The sequence below is a fragment of the Callorhinus ursinus genome, unplaced genomic scaffold, assembly GCF_003265705.2.
Source record: "Callorhinus ursinus isolate GAN/ISIS: 27379988/994484 unplaced genomic scaffold, GSC_fseal_2.0 scaffold43, whole genome shotgun sequence".
Classification (NCBI taxonomy): Eukaryota; Metazoa; Chordata; class Mammalia; order Carnivora; family Otariidae; genus Callorhinus; species Callorhinus ursinus.
Genome location: NW_027397105.1, coordinates 419146 through 440766, shown reverse-complemented (window position 1 = coordinate 440766; position 21621 = coordinate 419146). Strand labels below are relative to the sequence as shown.

At 65.2% G+C, this 21621-nt stretch overlaps 2 protein-coding genes across 2 annotated transcripts in view; one reads left to right on the top strand and one right to left on the bottom strand.

Moving 5' to 3' along the window:
* MYBBP1A (MYB binding protein 1a) overlaps nucleotides 1-4302 on the top strand; it is a 14074-nt gene extending 9772 nt beyond the window's left edge. The window contains exons 19-26 of the mRNA XM_073881532.1: nucleotides 98-255; nucleotides 1055-1289; nucleotides 1456-1581; nucleotides 1661-1729; nucleotides 2238-2351; nucleotides 2490-2591; nucleotides 3224-3360; nucleotides 3497-4302. Of these exons, the coding sequence (XP_073737633.1) occupies nucleotides 98-255; nucleotides 1055-1289; nucleotides 1456-1581; nucleotides 1661-1729; nucleotides 2238-2351; nucleotides 2490-2591; nucleotides 3224-3360; nucleotides 3497-4049 (1494 nt within the window). The 3' untranslated portion in view covers nucleotides 4050-4302. The remainder of the gene's footprint in view (nucleotides 1-97; nucleotides 256-1054; nucleotides 1290-1455; nucleotides 1582-1660; nucleotides 1730-2237; nucleotides 2352-2489; nucleotides 2592-3223; nucleotides 3361-3496) is intronic.
* SPNS2 (SPNS lysolipid transporter 2, sphingosine-1-phosphate) overlaps nucleotides 4171-21621 on the bottom strand; it is a 29966-nt gene continuing 12515 nt past the window's right edge. Inside the window, 11 exon segments of the mRNA XM_025864073.2 lie at nucleotides 4171-5340; nucleotides 5832-5878; nucleotides 6222-6385; nucleotides 6455-6553; nucleotides 7991-8056; nucleotides 8371-8560; nucleotides 8673-8825; nucleotides 9036-9178; nucleotides 10034-10100; nucleotides 10293-10444; nucleotides 13997-14133. Coding sequence (XP_025719858.1) covers nucleotides 5836-5878; nucleotides 6222-6385; nucleotides 6455-6553; nucleotides 7991-8056; nucleotides 8371-8560; nucleotides 8673-8825; nucleotides 9036-9178; nucleotides 10034-10100; nucleotides 10293-10444; nucleotides 13997-14133 — 1214 coding nt within the window. The 3' untranslated portion in view covers nucleotides 4171-5340; nucleotides 5832-5835.

Here is a 21621-nt window from a genome sequence, read left to right as displayed (position 1 = left end):
CCGCCCCCCGCCGACCTGCCCGCCCCGCCCCCGCTGACCTGCCCGGCCCGCCCCCGCGCACGCCCCGCCCCCGCTGACCTGCCCGGCCCGGCCCCAGGTCCTGGACCTGGTCGAGGTGCGGGTGACCAAGCAGCCGGAGAACCCGCTGGTCCTGGAGCTCCTGGAGCCCCTGCTGGACATCATCCGGCGCAGCATGCGCACCAGCAGCTCCAAGCAAGAGCAGGACCTCCTGCACAAGACGGCCCGCATCTTCACGTGAGTGTCGCGGCCAGTGCAGGCCGCGGCCCCGGGGCGGGCAGCCCTCCCTGGCACCGCGGCCCAGGCTCCTTGCCAGACGTGTGGTTCTGGGGACCGGGGCCGTGGCAGGGGCTGGGTGGGAGACAGGAGCCCAGAGTGTGGGGGCACCCGAGCCAGTCTTGAGGTACCAGGGAGCCGTCACGTTCCCCAGGGCCGGAGGCCACGGGCGAGGGCAGAAGGTTGTGGCTCGATGGGGACAGGTCAGGCGCGGGTGGAGCAGAGCCTCAGGGACCAGACCGCAGCGGTGTGCTCAGCGAGAGCTTTGGCGGGGGCAGCTCTGCCTTCGAGAACAGGCAGGGGGTGGGCTGTTGGGGATGTGGGGCTGCAGATCTGCCTTTCTGCGCGCGGATGTGGCCCAGGGTCTTGAGGTGCCGAGCGCATGTCACGGAGGAGCTGCTGGAGCAGAACAGACCGCGCGCACCCCCCGACCTGTCTCCTGGCCGGCCCCGGGTCGCGTTTGCTCGGCGGGCCGTCCCCGCCGCCTGCCGGGGTTGAGGTTGTTGCGTGGCCTAGTTCTTGTGCCCTGAGCACCGCAGACCCGAGTCTTAGGGCCCGGAGGCCCCCGTGCCATGGGAGTCAGGTTTGCCCGGGGGGCGGGCTTAGCCCCGGAGCTGGTCTCTCCTCCGGCTCATCCTGGGCCTGCCCCTGCCACCGGGACCGGTCCCTGTCTCCCTGCCCGTGAACTGGGGACGCGCTGGCTCTGCTCGGCGGGGAGGGGCACGAGGGGGACATGTGGTGACCACGCTTCGCCCCACAGACACCTGTGCCGGTCCCGGCAGTGCTGCCACGACGTGGGCCGCGGCGTGGGGTCTCTGTACGCGCAGGTGGGGCGGCTGGTGCAGCAGGCTAGCCACCAGGCCGACACCTCCGTCTCCCTGTACCACTTCAACGCGGCCCTCTATCTGCTCCGCGTTCTGAAGGGCGGCGCCGCCGCCTCGGTCTGCCAGCCCCAGAAGAAGGAGAAAGCCGGCCCCAAGCCCAAGGGCCCAGAGGTGAGCCGGCCCTGGCCCAGGAGGCCTCGGCCGCTGGGACCACCTGCCCAGCTCACAGAGGGGGAGTGGAGGCCGTGGCTCCCGGGACCCGGCGCTCAGCCCTCTGTGGACGGCCCTGCCCCGCGCTCGGCCCGGCATCACACGGGCGCACTCTCCCCTGGCGCAGGCTACCGGCTGCTTGGATCTGAGCCTCGTGACCCCGATCTACTCCTCAGCGCTGACCTCCTTCCTGACCAGGCGCAACAGCCCACTCACCATCCCTATGTTCCTCAGCCTCTTCTCCCGGCACCCGGTGGGTGTGGGGGCCGGTCCTTCCCGGGGCCCCTGCTTGGCCCAGCGCCCAGCTCACGGCCCCATCATTCCTTCCGTAGGTGCTCTGTAAGAGCCTGCTCCCCGTCGTGATCCAGCACGTGACGGGCCAGGCACGGCCCCGCCATCAGGTAGGGACTTCCCGGATCCCAGCCCTGGGCCTGTCAGAATTACCCGCATGACTCGCCTTGGGCGAGGTGTTTGGGAGGCCCGGGAGGTACCCTGCGAGGGTGGACCCACCCCTGCCCTTTTGACCTGGCCGGCCGCTGCCCTGCCGTCGGCACAGGGTCACTGTCGGGAGGGGAAGCTTTGCGCCCAGCCCCCCCCCCCAGGTGGCCTGAAGCACGAGCGCCTTAACGTGCACACTCGGACCTGGCCGTCCCCTGGGGCCTGGCTGACGGGCAGGCCTGGGTCGGTGGGTTGGGGGCTTGTGAGGCTCCGGGAGGATGGTACTGAGCTGGTGAGCGGGCTGGGCACTGTCCCCACTGCTCCTGCCTGAGGAGAGGGCCCAGGCGGTGGCTGTGCCCAAAGCTGCCGTGACAGGCTCTGGGACCTGGAGCAGGAGCTCAGGTCCCGTGGGGGCTGCCTGTGGCTCCCCGAGCTCCGGGCCTGTGCACTGAGGCCCCCATGGCCCCCCAGGCCCAAGCCTGCATGCTGCTCCAGAAGACCTTGCCCACGCGGGAGCTGCGGGTGTGCTTTGAGGACCCCGAGTGGGAGCAGCTGGTCAGCCAGGTCTTGGCACAGGTCGTGGAGGTAAGGGCCATGGGGTCCCTGCCCACATTCCCATCCAGAGTGGGTCTCTGGCACCCTGGGCCTCAGCTGGGTCTGGGCTGCCCCCCAGGGGCGTTCCCTCTCTCGGGGCTTTGGTGTTGAGTGGGCATCTCCCCCTAGAACCTGCGGACGCTGGGTGAGGCACAGACCAAGTCGGAGCAGCAGAAAGAACTGTCCTCCTTGGGGCTGCTCAACACCCTCTTCAGGACTGTCCATCAGGAGGTGGGAGACTGTCCCTGCACGGGCCAGGAGGCGGGTGGGCGAGCAGGGAGCGTGGGCAGGGTTGAGGGTGAGCCCGCCCCATGGGAGGACACCGGCAAGGGCCTGGCAGGCAGGTGTCTAGGCCCAGGGGGTGCTGGGCATGTGGAGGGAGATGCTCGTGGGCCGTGAGGCAGCTGGGGCGGCGGTTCCCAGTCCAGTCCAGGAGGGAAGGCCTGCAAGTCCTTAGCGAGGACGGTGGTTGGAGCCCACGTGCAGGGCGCCACGGGGAAGAGAGGTCTGGGCCAAGGCCACATGAGCCACAGGCACGCCCAGGGAGTAGCCCCCAGAGAGGCCAAGAAGAGCCAGGAGGAGGGGGGGTTGTCCTGGAGGCCAGTGGGTTTCAGATTTAACCCATTCAGTGCGCGGTAGGCGGGCGCAGCAGGAAGGTGAGCTTGCAGCAGAGGGAGGCCTGAGTGGAGAGCAAGGGGTCAGGCCTTGTGCCTGTGGGCAGCGGGAGCAATCATGGCATGGGGGGGCTCTTCCCTCCGAGGTGAGGCAGGAGAGGCAGCGAGGTCGGGAGGACGGGGGACCCAGAGCCAGGAGTGCCTCCCGCGTCTGATCACTGCTGCAGCCACCATGTCCCCTGCCCGCAGAAGCTGACCGTGGACCTGACCGCCGTGCTGGCAGTGCTGCAGAGCCAGCAGCAGAAGCTGCCGCAGGGGGACCGCGCGGCCGGCTCCAGCCGCCTCTGCGACCTCTACTGGCAGGCCATGAAGGCCCTCGGAGTCCAGTAGGTCCTGGGAGGGGCTGGGGATGCTCTCGTGCTGCGTGCGCTCTGACGTGGGTGCCTCGGGGTCCCGTGGGAGCGCGGGGTTGTCACTCCCGTCCCCGCTGGATGTTCCCTTACTTGGCACGCGGTCTCCTAGGCGCCCCAAGGCAGAGAAGAAGGACACCAAGCAAGTCCCCAGCGTCACACAGAGCCCCGTTAGCACAAAGAGGAAGAAAAAGGGGTTTTTGCCAGAGACCAAGAAGCGCAAGAAGCGCAAGTCAGAGGGTGCGGCGCCTGAGGAGGAGTCCAAGCCCGCCGCCTCCGGGGGGGACCAGCCTCCCAGCAAGAGGAGGAGGAACAAGAGGAAGGCCCAGGGGCCAGCCCAGGCCCAGGCGACACCTGCCACCAAGAGGCCGGCCCCAGACGCCACCAGCACCAGCCCCGGCACTCCTGCCACGACCCCAAAGCTGCAGAAGAAAAAGCGGAGGCTGTCCCAGGTGCACGGAGCCACGCCCGTGTCCCCCGCGGCACCTGCCGGCAAAAAGCAGCCTCAGAAGGATCTGCCGGAGAAGGGGGTGTCTGGCAAGACGCCCCAGTCCGCGCTGCCGCGGAAGAAGGCCAGGCTGTCTTTGGTCAGCAGGAGCCCCAACCTCCTCCAGAGCGGGGCTAAGAGAAAGCAAGCGTCGCTCAAGAAGGCCAGGAAGCCCTGAGCACCCCCCCCGCCGGGTTTACGCTGCACGAAGTACCAGCGTCCGGCACCGGAGGGAGCGCGTCCGCAGGGCCCCTCGTGTCCCCACCCCAGGCTGCCCTGCCCTGGGAGCCAGCGCGGCGTGATTTAAATAGGTTTATTCCTTCATTTACAAGAGGAATATATTTGGCTTCTCTCTTAAGACTCTGAGATTCACAGTCAGCAGCTCTAAAAAATAAAGGAGCGGCTTGGCTTCCGGAAGGAAGAACAGGCAACACTTGGACCTGGTTCTTGCACAACAAGAAAACGTCGCTGGGGGTCCCACCCGGTAGGTGCCCCAGAGCCTGCGCCCGCTGAAGCCGCACTAGCTGCTCGGCATGGGCCAGGCGGCTTGCGGGGGCTCCTGCGGCCACCTGGGTTCCAGCAGCCGGGCAGGGAGCGGGGAGAGGGGGAGTGCAGGCGGCGGGCGGCCTGCGTGTGGGGCGGGCCTCGACCTCCCGGCCCCAGCCAGGGACAGGAAGCCTCGCAGGGTGGCTGCGTCCTCTGCAGCCAGAACGCTGGCTGCTGCCGTGCAGGTTCTGGGAATAGTCCCTTGGGTCCTGCCCCTGGAAGGGCCCAGTCTGGGGGCAGGAGTCTGTGCCAGGATGCCGGGGTGGGAGAGGGGAGGCGGGTGGCCGCGGGGCTCAGGCCTGGGGGACGTAGGTGGGGTGCAGATGCGCCAGGGCCTTCACCCCTGGAGATGCCAGCCCCCTGGTGGATGGCCCCACCGGGGAGGACCTGTGGGCAGAGAGCCAGCCGGGCAGCCGAGGCCCGTGTCCTCTGGAGGGAACCAGCCAGGCTCTGCCCGGAGTCCGTCCCCGAGCCTGAGGTGCCGCCCCGAGGCTGGACCGCCTTCTCTCCGCAGTCCGGGAGCCCCGCGTCTTCAAAGCTGCCATGCAGGGAAGTCCAGCCGCCTCGGCCCGCGGTCTGGGGAGGGCAGAGGCTTGCCCGGGACCCCATAAGGCGGGGACAGGCCAGGTTCTCCCCACACGCCCGGTGGGGGCCGTCTTCGTCCCGGGCCCCAGGGGGTCTGCAGCCCGGCCCTGGGGCTGGGAGTCTGTCCAGCCGCACGGCTCCCCCACACACAGCCTTCCGTGCTAGTTGGGGACACGGCCTCTTGGAGCCACGGCCACTCCACAGCCACAGACCAGAGAGGGTGGGTGGCCAGCCTCGGGTCCCACAGAAAGCTTTGAGGTGGCCCGGCAGGGCCGGCGTGCCGTGGCACGCCCCCCAAGTAGAGTGACAGTGAGGGCTCTTCGCTGTCCCAGAGACACCTAGAAAGAGGGGCCAGGTCACGGGGGGGGCTTTGGGAGGAGCCAGCCCAGACCCCACACTCCCCATCGTCTTCCTGCTGTTTGAAAAAACAAGCCTTCCTCTGGGCGTCGAGGGCATGAGGGGGCGGTGACCTTGAATCCTGAGCTGCTGGGAAGTGCGGCCCCTGGAGGCCAGGCCCAGAGGAAGGTCAGCTTCGGGGCCTGGCGGGCTTCTTGGAGGGCTCGGGAGGACAGTGTCCCAGATGGGGTAGGGCCCAGCCCTGACCCCTGCCCCCAGCCCTTCTGAGGAAGGAAGGGGGAGCCTGCCCGCCCCCATGACCCAGCAAGCCAACGCAGTCCACTTCAGGAGGAAGAGGGCCAAGCCTGGGTTTGGTAGGAGGTGCCCCAGAAGCTGCTCCTGCTTCCAGAACATTCCCCAGGACCCCCACAAGGTGCAGCCCTGACCCCTCCCCTCCTGCCAGGAGCCACTGCGCCCGCCCGCCTGCACTCACGGCCTCAGACTTTGATGGATGCGGGCGGCATCACCAGCTGGTTCACCCTGGGGGAGAGACGGGCGGGGGTCAAGGTGGCGGATCAGCGGCGGCCGGGCCCGGGCACTGCTCTGGCACATCGCATCTCGGGGGCCGGCTGGCCGGACGTGCCGGGCAGGGACCTCGTCAGCCCCAGGGGAAGGTGGGAGAGCCCAGGGGTGGGGAGAGGAGAGACAGGAGCGAAGAGGAGAGGAGAAAGAAGTCAGAAAACCGGAGGAGGATGCCGGGCACCGCGCAGCTCCCGCTCTGGAAGCCCATCCCCCACCAGCGCGTCTGCACGCCGGGGGACCCCGCGTGCCCCCCCCCACCAGGTGTCCAACCCCGCCAGCAGGCCCGCCCCGGCCCACTCACTGCTGCTCAGCCTTGGCGCGGTCGCCGAGGAAGAAGAGGGCCGTGGCCAGGAAGAACATGCCGCCCAGGACCACCACGAAGGGGCAGAGCATGAGCGCGTAGCCCAGGCTCAGGAACTCCCAAAGCGGGGAGTCCTTGGTGCTCTGGCGGATCAGGTCTGAGATCTGTGGGGGTGGGAGCGTGTCAGGGGGCGCCTCCCGAAGCCGCTCCCACCTGGCCGCACCCGTACTCACAAAGCCGATGAGGTAGGGGCTCCCGGCGTCCCCCAGCAGGTGGGAGGTGAAGCTCTGCAGGGCGACGGCCGTGGCTCGTCTCGTGGGGATCACTACGTACTGTGCGAGAGGCAGCAGGTCAGAGGTCAGAGGGCACAGCCACCGGCCTCATCTCTGGGCTCACCACACTCCTAGGGTCCCGCACCCCGGACTCCCCCGGGCCTCCCCACCCTGGCTGCTTGAGGTTCTGCCCTGGGCTTGTGGCAGGGAGCCCTGCAGGGGTGGCAGGAAACGGGGGCCCGGCACACAGATGGCTGCGGCAGCGCTAGCACCAGAACCCACAAGACCTGAAGACCACGCCGGTCCCCCTCCACAAGGACGCGGCGAGGCCCAGGCTGGCCCGCCCGGACGGCCTCCGCTCCGACCCCCGGGTGCCCCCAGCCCCCCGAGCCGGGAGCCTCCCAGGCCAGGCAGGCCCTCCGAGGCCTCGGAGCAGCGGGGTGGGTGGCCGGCCCACGGGGCCCCTCATTCCAGGGCCGGGGGGAAGGGCGGCTGGTCCGATGGGACTGCGTGGCCCATTTCCAGCAGTGATTAGTCATGTGGCTGTGACACTTAGTAAAATGGGACATGATTTCCCCGGGACCCCAGAGGCAGGCATGGGGGTCCCGCCCGGCGCCACAGACTAACTTCCTCCTTCACTCTCGGCCCCCACCACCGGCCTGGCTCCCCGTGCGGCTGAGTCAGACCCCCCACCTCCACCCACGGACGGAAGCCTGGCCCCCAGGGAAGCAGACGTGCAGGGGAGCTCAGGTGAAGCAGGGCAGGCTTCCTGGAAGAGGAGAGCCGGCAGGACCCCCAGCACCAGGCCGACTCTGATCTCCTGGGCTGCCCCATATGTGGCCCCAAACCCCAAGGGACACTCCCCCCGCTGCCGCCCTGCCGGGGAGGCCCGCCTAGTGGCTCCCAGACACCCTCCCCACCGCAGGCCCCACGCTCCCTTCTCCCATCCCCTCCTGGCCCTGACCGGGAGGGCCCCCCAGAACAGGAGCTACAGGCACCTCGCCCCTCAGACTGCGTGCTGCGAGTTGTCCGGGCCACACCCCCTCCCGGTTCCTCCCAGGGACACAGCCCCTGCCACAGCTCAGACGGCCCTTTGTCCCTGGCTGGCTGGTCAGGCACCCATTGTTGGCCCCGTGAACACGGCCTCTGTCCGCCCGGCCCAGCCGCGGGCGCTTGGGCAGGCACGCCTGGGACCCGGGCTGGGCTGGGAAGGCAGGGCTCGGGGAGCTCAGACCCAGGGGAGGAGCTAGCCGGCAGCACCCCCTCAGGCCAGCCTGGCACTGCCAGCCTCTTGGCCACACAGAGCCTGCAGACAGCCCCCTCCCCACCCAGTCCCACCCCCGTCCCTCTGCTTGCCCAGGGTTCTGCCTCCAGGCCCGCCTCCCCAGCTTGCCCGGCCTGCTGTCCACCCCCCACGGGCCCTGCCAGCCTCCCGCCCCTTCACCACCCTCTCCAAGGCTGCCCCAGGAGTCCAGAAGCCTGGGCTGGCCGCCTCACCATGAGGATGTCCGCGGTGATGGCCCAGTTAGAAAAGAGCAGTGTCTCCCCAACAAAGATGCAGATCTGTCCAGGAGAGACCAGAACAGCCATTGCAGCTCTCCGCCTGGCTGTTGGCAGGGAGCACCCCCCCACACAAGCCTCCCACCCCTCCCCGGGGTCCGCAGCGCCGAGCGCGCAGGCTCCCAGGCATTTGCAGGATACAGGGGGACTTCAAGGCATGCCAGCGGCCCGGAAGGACACCCGGGGCCCTGGACAGGCCCTGGACAGAGCGGGAACGGGCAGGCAGGTGCCTCCCATGGGGAGGGGCCCTGCGAGCCAGACTGCACGTCCTCTGCCAGAGGCCGCGCCCCCACCCGTGCACCCTCCACCGCACTCACATAGGCCCCCACGATGCTACTCTTGGCAGCCACAAAAATGAGGCAGATGAAGATGGCAGAGCCCAGCATGCCCACAGCACACACCAGCGGGTCGGCCCGCTGGGTCCGTAGGCGGCACCAGCGCGTGGCTCCTGCCCCCGTGGCCACACCCAGAAAGCCGGTAAAGCAGGTGATGGCCCCGAAGATGAGGCTGTGGGGACAGAGGGCAGTGGGGCGCGGCTCGGTGCGGGGCCAGGCTGGGCGGAGGGGCCGGCGCTCCTGCACAGCACCCCTGGCCACCCCGGCCCCCAGCCCGGCCCCACCTGTCCTTGGCCCCACACGGCGGGTTGCTGCACATCTCTGCTGTCTTCTGCACAACCTGAGCGCGGTGCAAGTACAACGGGATCCACATGCCCAGGGCCCCTGTGGCGAAGGACACGGCCGACGTGGCCAGGGAGGAGAAGACGTAGCTGCGGCTGAGGGGAGGCCAGGGCAGCGACACTGAGCGGGGCCCCCGAGGCCGCCCTTCCCCGCCCCTCGGGCTCGGGCTGCAAGAGTGGGTACCCACCGGAGGCCCAAGCGCCACTGCCAGCACCCAGGGCTGCGGGGACCAGGGCTGCCCCGCAGGGAGGGTCCTCCCGCCTCCCCCGCCCCGTTCCCGCCAGACCCTTCCCGGCAGCGCTCACTTGCGGATCAGGGCCTTCATGTCGCGGAGCCACGACGTGTGCACCTTGAGCTGCCCCCCGAGCTGGTCGGCGTGGCCCCTCTTGGTGGCCGGAACCAGAATGAGGATGAGCGTGCCTGTGATCATGCCCGCGATGGGGGACACCTGGTGGGGCAGGGGCACACGGTGGGACCCCAGGCCCCGTCGGCGCTGAGCCGCCAGGAGCTCCCGCCGGGCCGTCCAGAGCAGGGGGCGGGATGGGAGGGGGCTGAAGGGTGCGGGAGGAGGGGGACAGACAGACGAAGGACGCACAGAGGGACCGACTCTGGAACCACGATGAGGATGGGGCCTGGGGCAGTCCTGGCGGGCACGAAGCTTCCCGCTGATGAGCAGGTAGGTCATGGCTTGGGAGGGGCCCACGTGGTCTCCCCTGAGTGCAGCCCAAGGTCGGGAACAGAGCCTCAGAGACACCAGCCCCCCCAACCCCCGCTGGAGAGCAGGGAGGCCCGTCCCCACCCCCAAGAGGCCTGCGAGCCCATGGGCGGGGGAGTTCCTCTCCCTGTGCCCCATCAAGAAATTCCACGGAGGCTGCTTCCTTCCTGCTTTTGAGGAAAAAACACTTTGTCTTAAGCTTCCGCTCCTCCGCGAGCCTGGGGATCTCTGTTTCCTCTGATTGCACTGTCCTGGGGCCTTGGCAGACTCGCCTGAACCCTCCCTCAGGACAGGAAGGGGCTCCAGACCCCGGGGGCCCCCACGCAGAGGCCGCATCTCGGCCTCCCCCGAGCACCGGCTGGAGCAGGACGCACCACCGCAGACCTGGAATGTCCTGACAGTGGAAGGGCATCCCCCGTCCTGTCTGACCGGGCCCCTGAGGCTGCAGGACGACCGGGTCTGGCTCCCCAGTGCCCCTGGTACACTGATCTTGGGGGGCCCAGGCCCCCGAGGTGGAGGCCTGGAGGCTGAGGCTCTGTCCGAGTCTCTGGGGGACCCTGGGCGAGGGCTGGTCGGGGGTGTCCTTACCCGCAGGGCCCAGTGCCAGTCTCCGGCCGCCTGCTTGACGCTGGAGCCCGTGATGTAGCCCAGGCCACTGCCGAGGACACGGCGCAGGGAGTCAGGCCGCGCGCAGGTGATGCTCACCAGGGTGGGAGGAAGGCCACCCCCCGCCACCCCCCTGCGGGTGTTGCTCCAAGGCTGGCCACCGCGCGTTTGGGCCACAGAGCGCCAACCTCAGGGAGAGGCGGTGGTGGGACTTGTGCGGGGAGCCGGCGGGGAGCCTCACCTGCCCAGCGGGATGGCGAAGTAGAAGGCCGAGAGCATGAGCGTGCGCGTGTTCTTGGTGAAGAGGTCGCCTATGATGGTGGGCGCGATGGTGGAGTAGCTGGCCTCTCCGACGCCCACCAGGCCCCGGGACAGGACCAACAGCCAGAAGTGCTGTGGACGGGCAGACAATGCGGGGCTCACCCTCGGTCCCCACGCCGCTGCCCAGCCCCCGCGTCCTGGCAGGGACTGACCCCCGGCCTTGGCGGATCTGGCCGGGATTTCCACAGGTGGACAGCTGCAGGCGTGGCCCAGACAGATCCCTCGGTGTCCCCACTGCCTCCCCCCAAGGGCAAGACCTCCTCTCTGGGCTCTGGCCCCACCTCGGGAGCCGCATGTCCCCCCACCCTGACCCCAGGCAGGGCGGCCGGGCTGGCCCTGGCAGCATGGAGGGCCCCGTGTGCATGAGGAGCGGGCAGGGCAGCTGGTGGGCTCTGCGCCCCCTGCCCCCACAGACACATCAAAGAGCGAAGCCCAGCTGAGCCGGGAAGGGTGGGGCCGTTCTAGCTGCCAACGGCCCTCCCCCTGTGATGCGCACGCGGCCCCTCCATCCCCCCAGCTGCCCAAGGCCTGAGAACCCAGCCTGGTCATCTTTCCCCGGCCCCACCCTGACCACCCATCTGGCCAGCTTCACCCACACGCTGCCCTCCTCCGGGTCTCCTGCTTCCCTCTCTCCCATCTGCCCGTCCCCCTCCGGGCCCGCCCCCTGCACGGCCAGACTGCCCGTCCAGCCCTGCGCCGCGCACCGTCTGTGTCCCCCACCCCCTCACCTCAGCCCCTCTCTCTGGGGCTCAGCTGCCCACTGCCTGTGCCTACTTTGCTGTTGGCTGTTTGTCTTATCTTGATTTCTATGAGCGTTGTAGGTATCGTGGGTATTGACCCTTCATGACAGATGCGACAAGCGCCATTCGTCACCGGCCCTTCCCCTTTGTTTGTGGGGTCTGATCCGATGCTGTCCAGCCTGGTGATTTTCCCCTGATGGCCTCTGGATTGCACATCTTGCTCCGGAAGGCCCGCCCCCTCCCCAAATGACGACAATATTCCTTAATGCATCATTTGCTAGGTCTTAGAAATTTCCTCATTCTCCTTGGTATGAGAGCGCGTGGACAGTCCCACGCCTCCCCCGGGAACCCGCTACATGGTGCATCCCTTACGCCGTGGCCCCACAACGAGCAGCAGTGTGTCCCCCGCATGCTTTCAAAACATGCACCCCAAAGGGACCGTTCCGTGCCCTCTGCCCACACCTGGCTTTGCCCTCATGCACGTGTTCCGGAAGCCCATTTATGCTGCTCGATGTAGATGCAGTTCATGCCCCGGCTGCCAAGAGTCTCACGGCAGGAATGCACCTGTTTCTTCTGCACACGCCCCTCTTCTGCTACGAGACCATCACGAACGCCGTGGCATGCGTGCGCCGTGTCCGCGGGCCGGGGTTCCTCTCTGGGGAGCGCACCTCGCCGGGGGCGGCTGGGGCGCACGCATCGAGGCTTCTGCGGAATCCTGGCGCTTCACTCTCCAAAGAGGCCCCGCGGCCAAGTCACTAGCTTTGAGAACACTTGGTATCGGCAACCTTAACTGTGGCCCATCTGATGGGTGTGAAATGGCATCTCGTTGTTTCAATTTGCATTTCCCCGGTGGCTGGAGTCGAGGACCATCTCCTCCTGGAGTTGCTGGGTTCACCACCCTTTGCCCACTTTCCTGCCAGGTTATCTGGCTTTTTTCTTGCGGATTTATAGCTCTAGATTCTTATACTTTGCTTTTTACTTCTTTTTCACATGTCTGGAACTGGTTTTGAACTACGGTTTATCTTTCATCCAGACGGAGAGGCAAAGCTGCCCGAGCCGCGTTCGGCGCACCTGTCGCCCGACACTGGGCCCCCGCGGAAGGGCTTCACGGTCAGCCCACTGTTGGGTTAGAACGGTGCTCCGTGAGGACCCACAGGGCGAGCCCCTTCCATGGGCATTTCCCCCATGGTCTTGGCTGTTCCTGGGCACGTCCTCTGCCAAATCAGCTTCAGAACCATACTGCCAAGGCCCAAGGAGAACCCGCGCGGGGCTGGGACAGTGAGTGCAGGGAGTCCACAGACTAACGGGGGGCGGGGGATCGTCTCTCTGCCTCCACCGGCCTGCCCGCACCCCCGGAGCTGCCGGCATCGCGGTCCTGGGCTCGCAGCTCCGTTCTGGAAGTGGCACCCAGGGTCAGAGGGCCAGGGGCCTGGCCAGTGGCAGGGCAAGGCCCGGGGGGCCCAGAGGCGTCTGGTCCAGGCCCCATTTTTGACCATGGCCTGATCCTTCCCCATGAGGTTGTACTCAAACCTGCTGGTTCCTGTGCCCCTGCCTCCAGCCTCTCCCTGCTCCATGTCACCCCGACTCACCCCTGCCCTCAGGGGGAAGACCAGACCCTCCAACCTGGCATTCAAGGCTCTCCATGAACCTGGTCCCTGCTCTCCTTTCGGCCCAAAACACTCTCCCGCTTTGGGGACCCATTACTGCTTCCGTGGGTTTGCTCCCTCTGCCTAACCCACCCACCAAAAGGCCCTACCTCCCTGTCCTGCCTTCCCAGCGCAAATGTCGCCTCCTCCAGGAAGCCTTCCCCGACTCCATGGATTTGAAGAGACTCTTGAAGAAGAGCCTCTTCAGCGAGGACTCCCAGCACTTTGTACTTCGTGAAGGCTGTGAGCATGGGGACTCCCGTCCCGTCTTCCCATGCCCAGCCTGGGAGCCCCCAAGGACAGGCACAGGGTCTTCTCCTTTACGCCCAAGGCCGAAAGTGCTTGAAGACGGATCCTGGTCTTCTCCCTCCACAGCAACCACCACAGGACCGTCCTTCCTCAGCTTGAACACTCCTAGTGATGGGAACTCACTACCTCTCAAAGCAACAGGTCTCCCTTGTGGAAGAAAGAACAGAAACTATGATTTGTTGAACCTGCCATGTTCCAGGGTCTGGGCACAAGGAAACTTCAAGCTGAGAAGAACTCTTTCCGTTTCACAGATGCAGAAGCTGAGGCTCTCCGGATCACAAGTCTGAACGGACAACAGAGTCGCGACATTCAGACCCAGAACTGCGGGAGCCGAGGGAGAAACACCTTCCTTAAGGCGAGGTGATGCCTGCCGCCCTCGGACTCTGACCCGAGCGGTTCGCTGGTTATTGCACAAAGAGCAAACTGTGTGCGGGGCGCCTGGCTGGCTCAGTCGATAGAGCACACGTCTCCTGACCTCAGGGTCATGAGTTCGAGCCCCACGTTGGGCACAGAGTTTACTTAAAAAAAAAAACACCAGAAAAGAGCAAACTGCGCAAGGCGCAGAGAGGCGTAGTGACTCACCTGGGGTCACACAGCGAGATGATGGCAGAACTCGGACTAGAACCAGAGGGCCCTGACCCCTAGACCGGACTGGTTCTGCTGTTGCTCCCCGAATCAGAGGCAGCTCGGAAAGAGGAGGCCACACAGGGCTGCGAGTCCCCCCGGCTCTGGTCAGCACGCGGGAAGGCCCTCCCTGTCTGCAGGGCCAGCTTATAAAAGTCCCTGAGACCCCTCATCCCACTGCACTTGGAAGACGCTGTCTGGGGCTCGAGCAAGGAGGCCAGAACCCCAGTGTGGACGAGGACAGGTGAGAGTGGCCGGCACTGGAGGGAAGGGGACGTGCGGGGGGCAAGCCCGACAGGCCTCACCTGCTGGGGGATGAAGGAGCTGGAGAAGGTGACCGCAGACCAGAAGAAGATGCCGCAGCTGAGGATCACTTTCCTGTTGAAGCGGTCACCCAGGTAGCCGAAGATGGGGGCGGCCACCATGAAGCTGCAGATGAACACTGTGCAGGAAGGGGAGAGCGTGACGGGCGGCGGGGTCCCTGTGGCCGTGCCCAGGGGCCCTCACCGCCCAGCCTGAGCCCAGGGGCCAGGGGACAACCTCGGCTGGGGCCAGGGGCGCAGGAGGCAGCCTGGGCCCAGGGGAGGGCGATCCTACAGCCCCACCCACTTTGCCGCAGGCCCAGCTTGTCCATCGGGCGAGCCCTTGGGAGACTCGTGAAACAGTGAAAATTGATTTGTTTGGCATTTTACATGCCAGGAGCTCACCACCTGGCGCTGTGTGTATGCTCCCAACCCCACCCCACCTTGCAGAAGTGGGGAGAGGAGACTTGCCCAAGGCCCCACTGGCGGCAAAAGTCCTCTGGCGCTTTGATCCCTTCTCTGACTCCGAAGCCCCTGTTCCTTGTACCTCCCACACGGCTCTCCTTATTACACTTGGGAAAGAGGGTCAGAGAGGGGAAGGGACCTGCCCAAGGTCATACAGCAAAGCCCCAGGTCTCCCACCCGCACTTCCAGCAGGCTGCAGAACGCCTCCCTGACCTCTGCAAACACAGTCTTTGTTCATTCACTCATTCGTCCATGCAACAAGACAGACAGAAATTCCTGCCCTCTTGGGCAGAAGAAACCGATGATAAAATGAAAACTGTGGTGTGTCAGACGGTGACAAGGCTACGGAGGGTAACAGGGCAGAAACAGGAGACAGGAAATGCTGTCAACTTTAAACAGAAGGGTCAAAGGAGGTGACATTTCAGCAAAGACCTGAAGGAGATAAGGAGGAGATAAGGAAACAAATCATGCAAATATTGGGGCAAGAACAGCGAGTGCAAAGGCCCTGGGGCAGGAGTCTGCCTCGCATATCTGACGGACAGCAAAGAGGCCAGAGTGGCCGGAGCAGAGGGACGGAGGGGGAGGCCAGATGGGGCAGGGCCTCCTGGCCCACGGTGGTGACCGTGGCTTCCGTGGCTGAGCAGGGCGGCAACCTGACCTGGTTTTGCTCTTCTAGAACAAGAGAGTGGCGGCTTGTCAGAGGACTCTGTGGGGATGCCAGTGATGGGTGGGGCCTTGGGGCCCCAGGTGGGACAAAGAGGCAGGGTAGGCCCTGGGGGTCAGGGGGCAAGGCAGCTCCCCCATGCCTCCCCTGGAAGGCAGTCCCACAGCTGGCGGGCAGATGGCCAGACAATGGCCGAGGGTGGGCAGGCGAGGTGGCCAGTTGGCTGGGCTGCGACCGCCAGGCTGAGTGCACATACAGGCCTGGCTTCTCCCTCAGACCTGATTCCGGCAGGCGCGGGCGGGAAGAAGAGAAAGCGGGGGGGGGGGGAAGGGGGGGCAGGGTGAACCAGGGGAGAGGCCCGGGCTAGAGGAGGCTGACTGTCCCCCCCTCGTTCTGGTGAGCAGGACGGTGCGCGTGTGGCTGCTGGGGGCAGAACCGGCATCGAGGGGCGTGGATCCGGGCACCAGAGACCCGGTCAGCTCTCTTCCCCAGCTGGGTGACCCTGCGCAGGTCGCCACCTCTCTGTCCCTCCGTTCAGTGCTGTGGCTGGTGTTTCACAACTGGCTCTCCAAAAAAGTGGGGGTGGGGGCACCGATGGGTGGGGTTTGCCAGCTGGTGTGAAGACGCCCACCGCGCTGACCTCAGGCCACCAGAGTCAGGAGGCGGCGTGTGCTCACCCGGCGCCGAGCACACACGTCCCTCCGCGGAACAGGTGCAAGGGCCGTTAACAGCCTTACCAGCACAGGTGATCGCCAGACGCCGTGAGGTGCTGGGGGGGCGAGTTTTCAGCATTTACTACCTTGGTTTTGAATGTAAGACGTTTATAAGTTCACATAATCCACTGTTTAGTAATGGTTGTGGGCAACAACCAGCTCACGCAATTCCTGAAAATCTAACAATCGCCTCCTCGTCTGTAAAATGAAGATAAAAATAGCAGCTCCGCGGTTGCTCGGAGTGCGGGATAAGATAGTGCCCAAGGTGCTTGACGCCAGGCCCCACCCAGAGCCCGCAGCCTCAGTCAACACTGGGCCCTTGTTTAGATTAGTCAACACAGGAATTACTTCCTCATATCTAGAAAAAGAATTTTCCTGCTGGGCCTGCCTGACATCAGACCAGGAGGTGGGCCTTGTCAGGACTTAGAGGAAGACTTGTTCCCTCTGTGCCTGTCTGTGCTGGGAGGGTGGGGGGGGTAGGCAGAAAAAATCAGAGTAAGAGTGGCCCCAATCCATGGGTTGGCCAGTCTGGAAACCAGCAAGGAGGGCCAAGCAGAGTGGAGAGAGGCTTCATGGAGGTGGTGATACCAGAGCGGGGCACTGAAGGATGCATAGGAGTTTACCAGGATGATCATACTTAGGATCAAGACCATACACTAAACTATAAATCACAAGTGTTATGAGCAATACCGCATGAGGGTTAAGGCGGCAAGGGGTTTACTGTTACCAAGAACCTCAGTTGTAGTTACGGAACACTTACCAACCGTGGGTCCGAGCACATGCCCTGGACCTAAGCACCTCTCTATACCCTTCATCCCACAGGAAGGTACAGAGGCCGAAGGGAGTGATGTCACACAGCCCGTTGGGTGGCCGAGCCAGAGGTTAAACCCCGTTTGTCTAACTCCAGGGTCCTCGCTCTAAATCACACCACAGACTGCAGTGTGGGGAAGGGGGACAGTAGGAAGGTGGGCCCGGCCAGAGCAGGGGAAGGCGCTGGAAGAGCCCGTGGACAACCACGGCATGTCCACTCTCCCCCTTCAAGGAGAAGGTGGACGGACCCAAGGGGAGAGCCGCCCTGGGCCACCCCCACTTGCTGCCCGCAGTGGAGCTGACACCTGGCTCTCCGCCGGCCCGTCTAGAGCACTGCCGCCCAGGACTGCAGGTCGGGCTCCTGTGCGAGCAGGCACACCCTGTCCTCACTGCCTGGCCCCAACCGAGCTCCACCATGTCATCCCACTTTAGAGCTGGGCCACTGGCAGGGGGAGGAACTCACCCAAAAGGACACAGCGACCATCCTGACCCTGGACCCTTGGAGATAAGGGTGTCGAAGGTCAGGAGGGACAGCGATCGATCAGTCTGTGCAGCCCTCCCCTCTGCTTGGGGCAGACAAGAGAGGAGACCCGTCCAGGCCCTCAGGGACATCACAGGCCGGCGTGGGGGCCTGAACAAGATCAGGGCAGGGAGAGAAGGAAACCCGTTCCCGGCAGAAGGAAGGGCAGAGGACCTGGTACCTGGTGGGGGTGCAGAGGCTTACGTGGTCAGCGGTCACTCGGCTGGAAATAAACACAGCCGGGCTAGAAGCTTCCCTGCCCCCCACCCCCAGTCCTGCAGTCTTTGTCGGAGGAGAGCTTTCTGGGCAGCCGGGTGGCCCCACCCTGATCTCGGTAAGGGGCGGCTTTCCCAGCAGTTCCCACACGAGCACATCCTGTGGTCCGGGTGTGGGGAAGCCCTCGGCAGCTCACGTGTGCTGAGCCCGCAGGACGGGGACAATGGGGCCGGCAGGCAGGGAGCCAGGGCAGAGGGGGCAGGGCCTCGGAGCCTCTCTGTGGGACAGGGGGTGCCCCCACCCCACAGGGCTGGGGAGAAGTCGGTAGGGGGCTGCCCAGGCTCCTGAGCCCCAGGGGCAGTGTGCTGGCTGAGGGCCTTCTCTGTGGATCTGCAGAGCGGCCTGCACCCAGGAGCCCAGGACCACCCCACTGAGGACTCTGAGCCCCTCCGGCCCCACCCGTGGGGCTGTCGAGCCCCGCTCGGGGCACACTTGGCCCTGTTGAACCCCGGAAGATGGTCCCGGAGATGGAGCGGCTGAGGTCTGAGCTGGGGGACCCCTGGGCTCCCCAGCAGTGGCCTTGGAGCTCGGGTCCAGCCCCGACCTCAGCCTGAGCTGAGCCAGGGCTATTTTTACAAAGTCCAGATCTGGCCAAACTGTTATCTGGGGAGACTTGCCATCCTCCATGTCCTGTGCGCAGGGAGGGCTACTCAGGCAGGCTCTGCCCACAGGACATGGAGGAGGGATGCCCAGGCAGCCGGACAACGGGGAGGACCCAGGGCAGCCTGGCCACCCCACCCGCTGCTCGGGACGGAAGCCCTGGGCTGGCCCCTCAGGCCCCGGGGCGATGGGTTCTTAGGCCTCCCTGGGACAGGATGGCCCCGGGGGTACGGCCCCGGGGGTGGCCCAGCTACGGCCTTGCTGGATGAAGTGGGGAGGGAGCAAGCCCAGAAGGAGACGGCCCCAAAGCAGAGCTGCCGTCTGGTTTCAGTCTGAGCCGGCTCTTCCTCTGTCCCCATCCCCAACCTGGAACACCCTCATGACTGCTCCAACCACAGCCCCGAGCGGCCTCCCCTCTCCCATCCACCCCCACGCTCCGCCCCCGAGAGAACACCCTGGTTCATACCTCCGACGGGACCTGCCTGCCCCAGAGCCTTCTCTGGCTCCCCACTACCCCAAGACAAAAGCCAGATGCCTTTTGCAGCGTGACCCTGACCCCTGCCCTCCGCTCTCCTCACACTCCACTCACCGGAGCCTTCACTCTCCCTCCCCTCCCCTGGACCTGCGGCTTTCCTCAGACCCATCTTCTGATTTACTAATTTTCTCTTCGACTGGGTCTAGTTGTTACGTTGTTAAATTTCAGTGCTTACACTTTTCACGTCCAGAATTTTGAGCTGAGGTCTTTGAAGTAGCTCCCTGCTCTTGTTCACTAAGGTGCTCTTCCCGTCTTGTAAGTGCTACGCTTCCTGTGGAACTTTGGAAACTAGGCTCACATAGCACTGAAGCCCTAAAGGCAGTTCAGAGACCGGTTTCCCCATTCTCCAGCGCCGGCTGGCCTCCTCCCTGTGGGCTCTGCTCATTTTCGGTTTGAGTCTGTCCTCAGTAGGCACTGCTATCTGTGTCTCACACAGGCCCCGGATCACGAAGGCTTCCCCGAGGAGCAGCCCTAGATCGGCCTCTGCGGGGTCCTTCGTGTGGAAGGGCCTGGAAACCCTCCAGCTCTCTGCAGAGAGCCCGAGCCAGACGGACACGTCCCCTCAGAGACAGAGAAACTGCCACTGGCCCTGGGGGCACAGCCCTGGGCTCTGGGGGGAAACCGAGTCACCCACGCGACGCTGGAAGCCGAGGCTGCACAGGCCCATCCTCAGCACAAAGAAACCCCGGAGCCTGGACACTGGGCCCGAGTGCGACAGCTCTGTGGAGCTTCATCATGCCACTCTACTCTTTCTGTGTATTTAAAATTTCTCATCGTAAAAATGTTTACACTAAAAATACCATAACAAGCTCCTATGACAGATACTGGTCCCCAGGCTCTCTGCAACACTTGGCTTTAATACCGGCGCCCACTCCTGTTTTTCGGTTCAATTCTCTGCTTCTGGCACCTGGGAATTCCCCTGCTAGCTTGAGCTTTCAAGCTCAGCTATGTAATTTAAATGTTTTCTTGGCATATTTTCTCCAGCTCGGAGTGGGAGAAGGAGGGTGACTGGACATCCTATGCCCCGAACAAACTCTAACTCATCCTTCAAAGCCCCACTCAAATGTCCCCTCCTCGGGGAAGTCTTACCCACCTGCCGCCAGGCAGAGCCCCCCCCCCCCCCAGGCCCCCACGGTGCCCCCTGTGCCTGGTGGTAACTGGACATGTTTTCCGTTCCACTGATAGAGGGAATGTACTGGAATGTGGGGACAGAGCCTGTGGCAGAGCCCAGCCCAGGGCCTGGCCAGCAGTGGGCTCAGCAGCAGCTACCCCTTTGGGTGTAGGCTCTGGAGGCCCCTGATTTCCCAAGACAGCAAGAGCCGTAATCACAGAGGCTGAGCTTGGCTTCTGCAGGGACTCCGGGCCTGGCTCTGAGCTGGCCACGGTCTGCTACGGGACTGCCGAAAGCAGGCTCTTCCCAAGCCAGCTCTCAAGATCTGGTCCCAGGAGAAACAGCGGGGGCAGGCCCAGGCCTGACCCTCAGCTCCCCCCACCCCGTCTCTGGGCACAGCAGCTCCTGGTGCCCACAAATGAGCAGAAAACCCAGCTCTCAGCCTCATCCTTTGATCTGGGCAAACCGCAGCACCTGGCTGGCGCCCTCCACCTGGCTCCGACCTTATCAAGGGCTTGGGGAAGAGACAGGTGCCTGGGGCCCAGGCCAATTAGCTGATTTGCCTGGTTGCCCACTGAGTCACATCCTGGTCTAGCTTGCCCGGCTTCTAGGCTCTGGGGGCCAGCCCAGCTGCACGGGGGGTGGGTTGTAGGGTGAAGGCCGTGGGTAAGGGACTCTGAGACACCACGGCCCAGAGGCAGCCACCCTGAGAACAGAGACACCAGAAGCTCAGACACCTGGGACAGGCCTCTGCAAGCCAGTGGCCGCCTGTGTGCCGCCCCCCAGCCAGGAAGATGGCCTACACCGAGTTCCCATCCCAGGCCCGCAAGTCATCACTCCTCCCTCGACCTCTGCCCCTTGGCCTGGGAAGGAAAGCTGCAGAGGGAGCTCCTGGCGGGAAGAACCAGAAGAGCTGCTGGCTCTTTTGTCCACCTCCAGCCAGGTCACCAGGGGTCAGCGGGGGCCGCCGTGACCTCTCTCTCTCAGCCGGGAAGGTGGCCACGGACATAAACCCTGGGAGCCTCACCACCTCCCGCCTCTCCCCGGGAGCTGCACTGGCCCTGACCCCACTGGCGGGGTTGAGTGGAGGAAGCTGGGGCAGATCCTGGCTCCCTGTCAGGCGGCAAGGCCAGGAGGGGATGAGACTCAGCCGGGTCCCCAGGGCCTCGGGGGCCATGGAGGGAGGGGGCTGGAAAGCTGGGCTCTCTCCTGCCATTCCCACCCCCCGCCCGCCAACGCTACATCTGGCTGAAACGCTCTCTTCCAGGCTGAGTGGCAGTTACCGTGTGCTCAGAGCCCAGGAGGCTGGAGGCACCTGTCCTGGGGCAGGCTGCCTGGCTCTGGCCCAGCAGGGAGGCCCAGCAAGGGGGGGAGGGCCCGGGGACAGGTCTGGGCTCCTGTCCCGGGTGGAGTGATGTGGGCAGAGGCAGGGACTGGTCACCCTGCGGGTGCTGGACCACACAGCCCTGCCCCTGTCCCAGCTCACTCAACTGAATGTTGGGGCTGAGCCCTGAAACTCGCATACCCTCTCTTTGAGCCCCAAAGACCCCACCTGGGGACAGGGGCAGGCTGCAGGGCCTGGCTGAGCTGCCTGCTCTAGGAGCCTGGCCTGGCACAGCCCTCCCTGGAATGCTGCCTAGACAGGTCAGGCAGGTCCCTGGACAGAGCCAGCTCCCTCCACCCTCCCTCCCCGGGGAGCCCAGGCCGGGGAAGGGGTTCACACACTGGAATGCAGACCATGGACTTCCTCCCACACGTCTGACCGGGCCTCACAACAGATGGACTCCAGAGCCAAAGAGAATCAGAGCCAAAGGAACCAGGCCCTCGGCCACACAGCAAGCTGGGGGCCACGGAGTGGGTCAGGCAGGGACCAAGGAGGCATGGGCCCTGCCGTACGGGGCAGAAACGCAGGGATGACTGCTCACAGCCCGCCA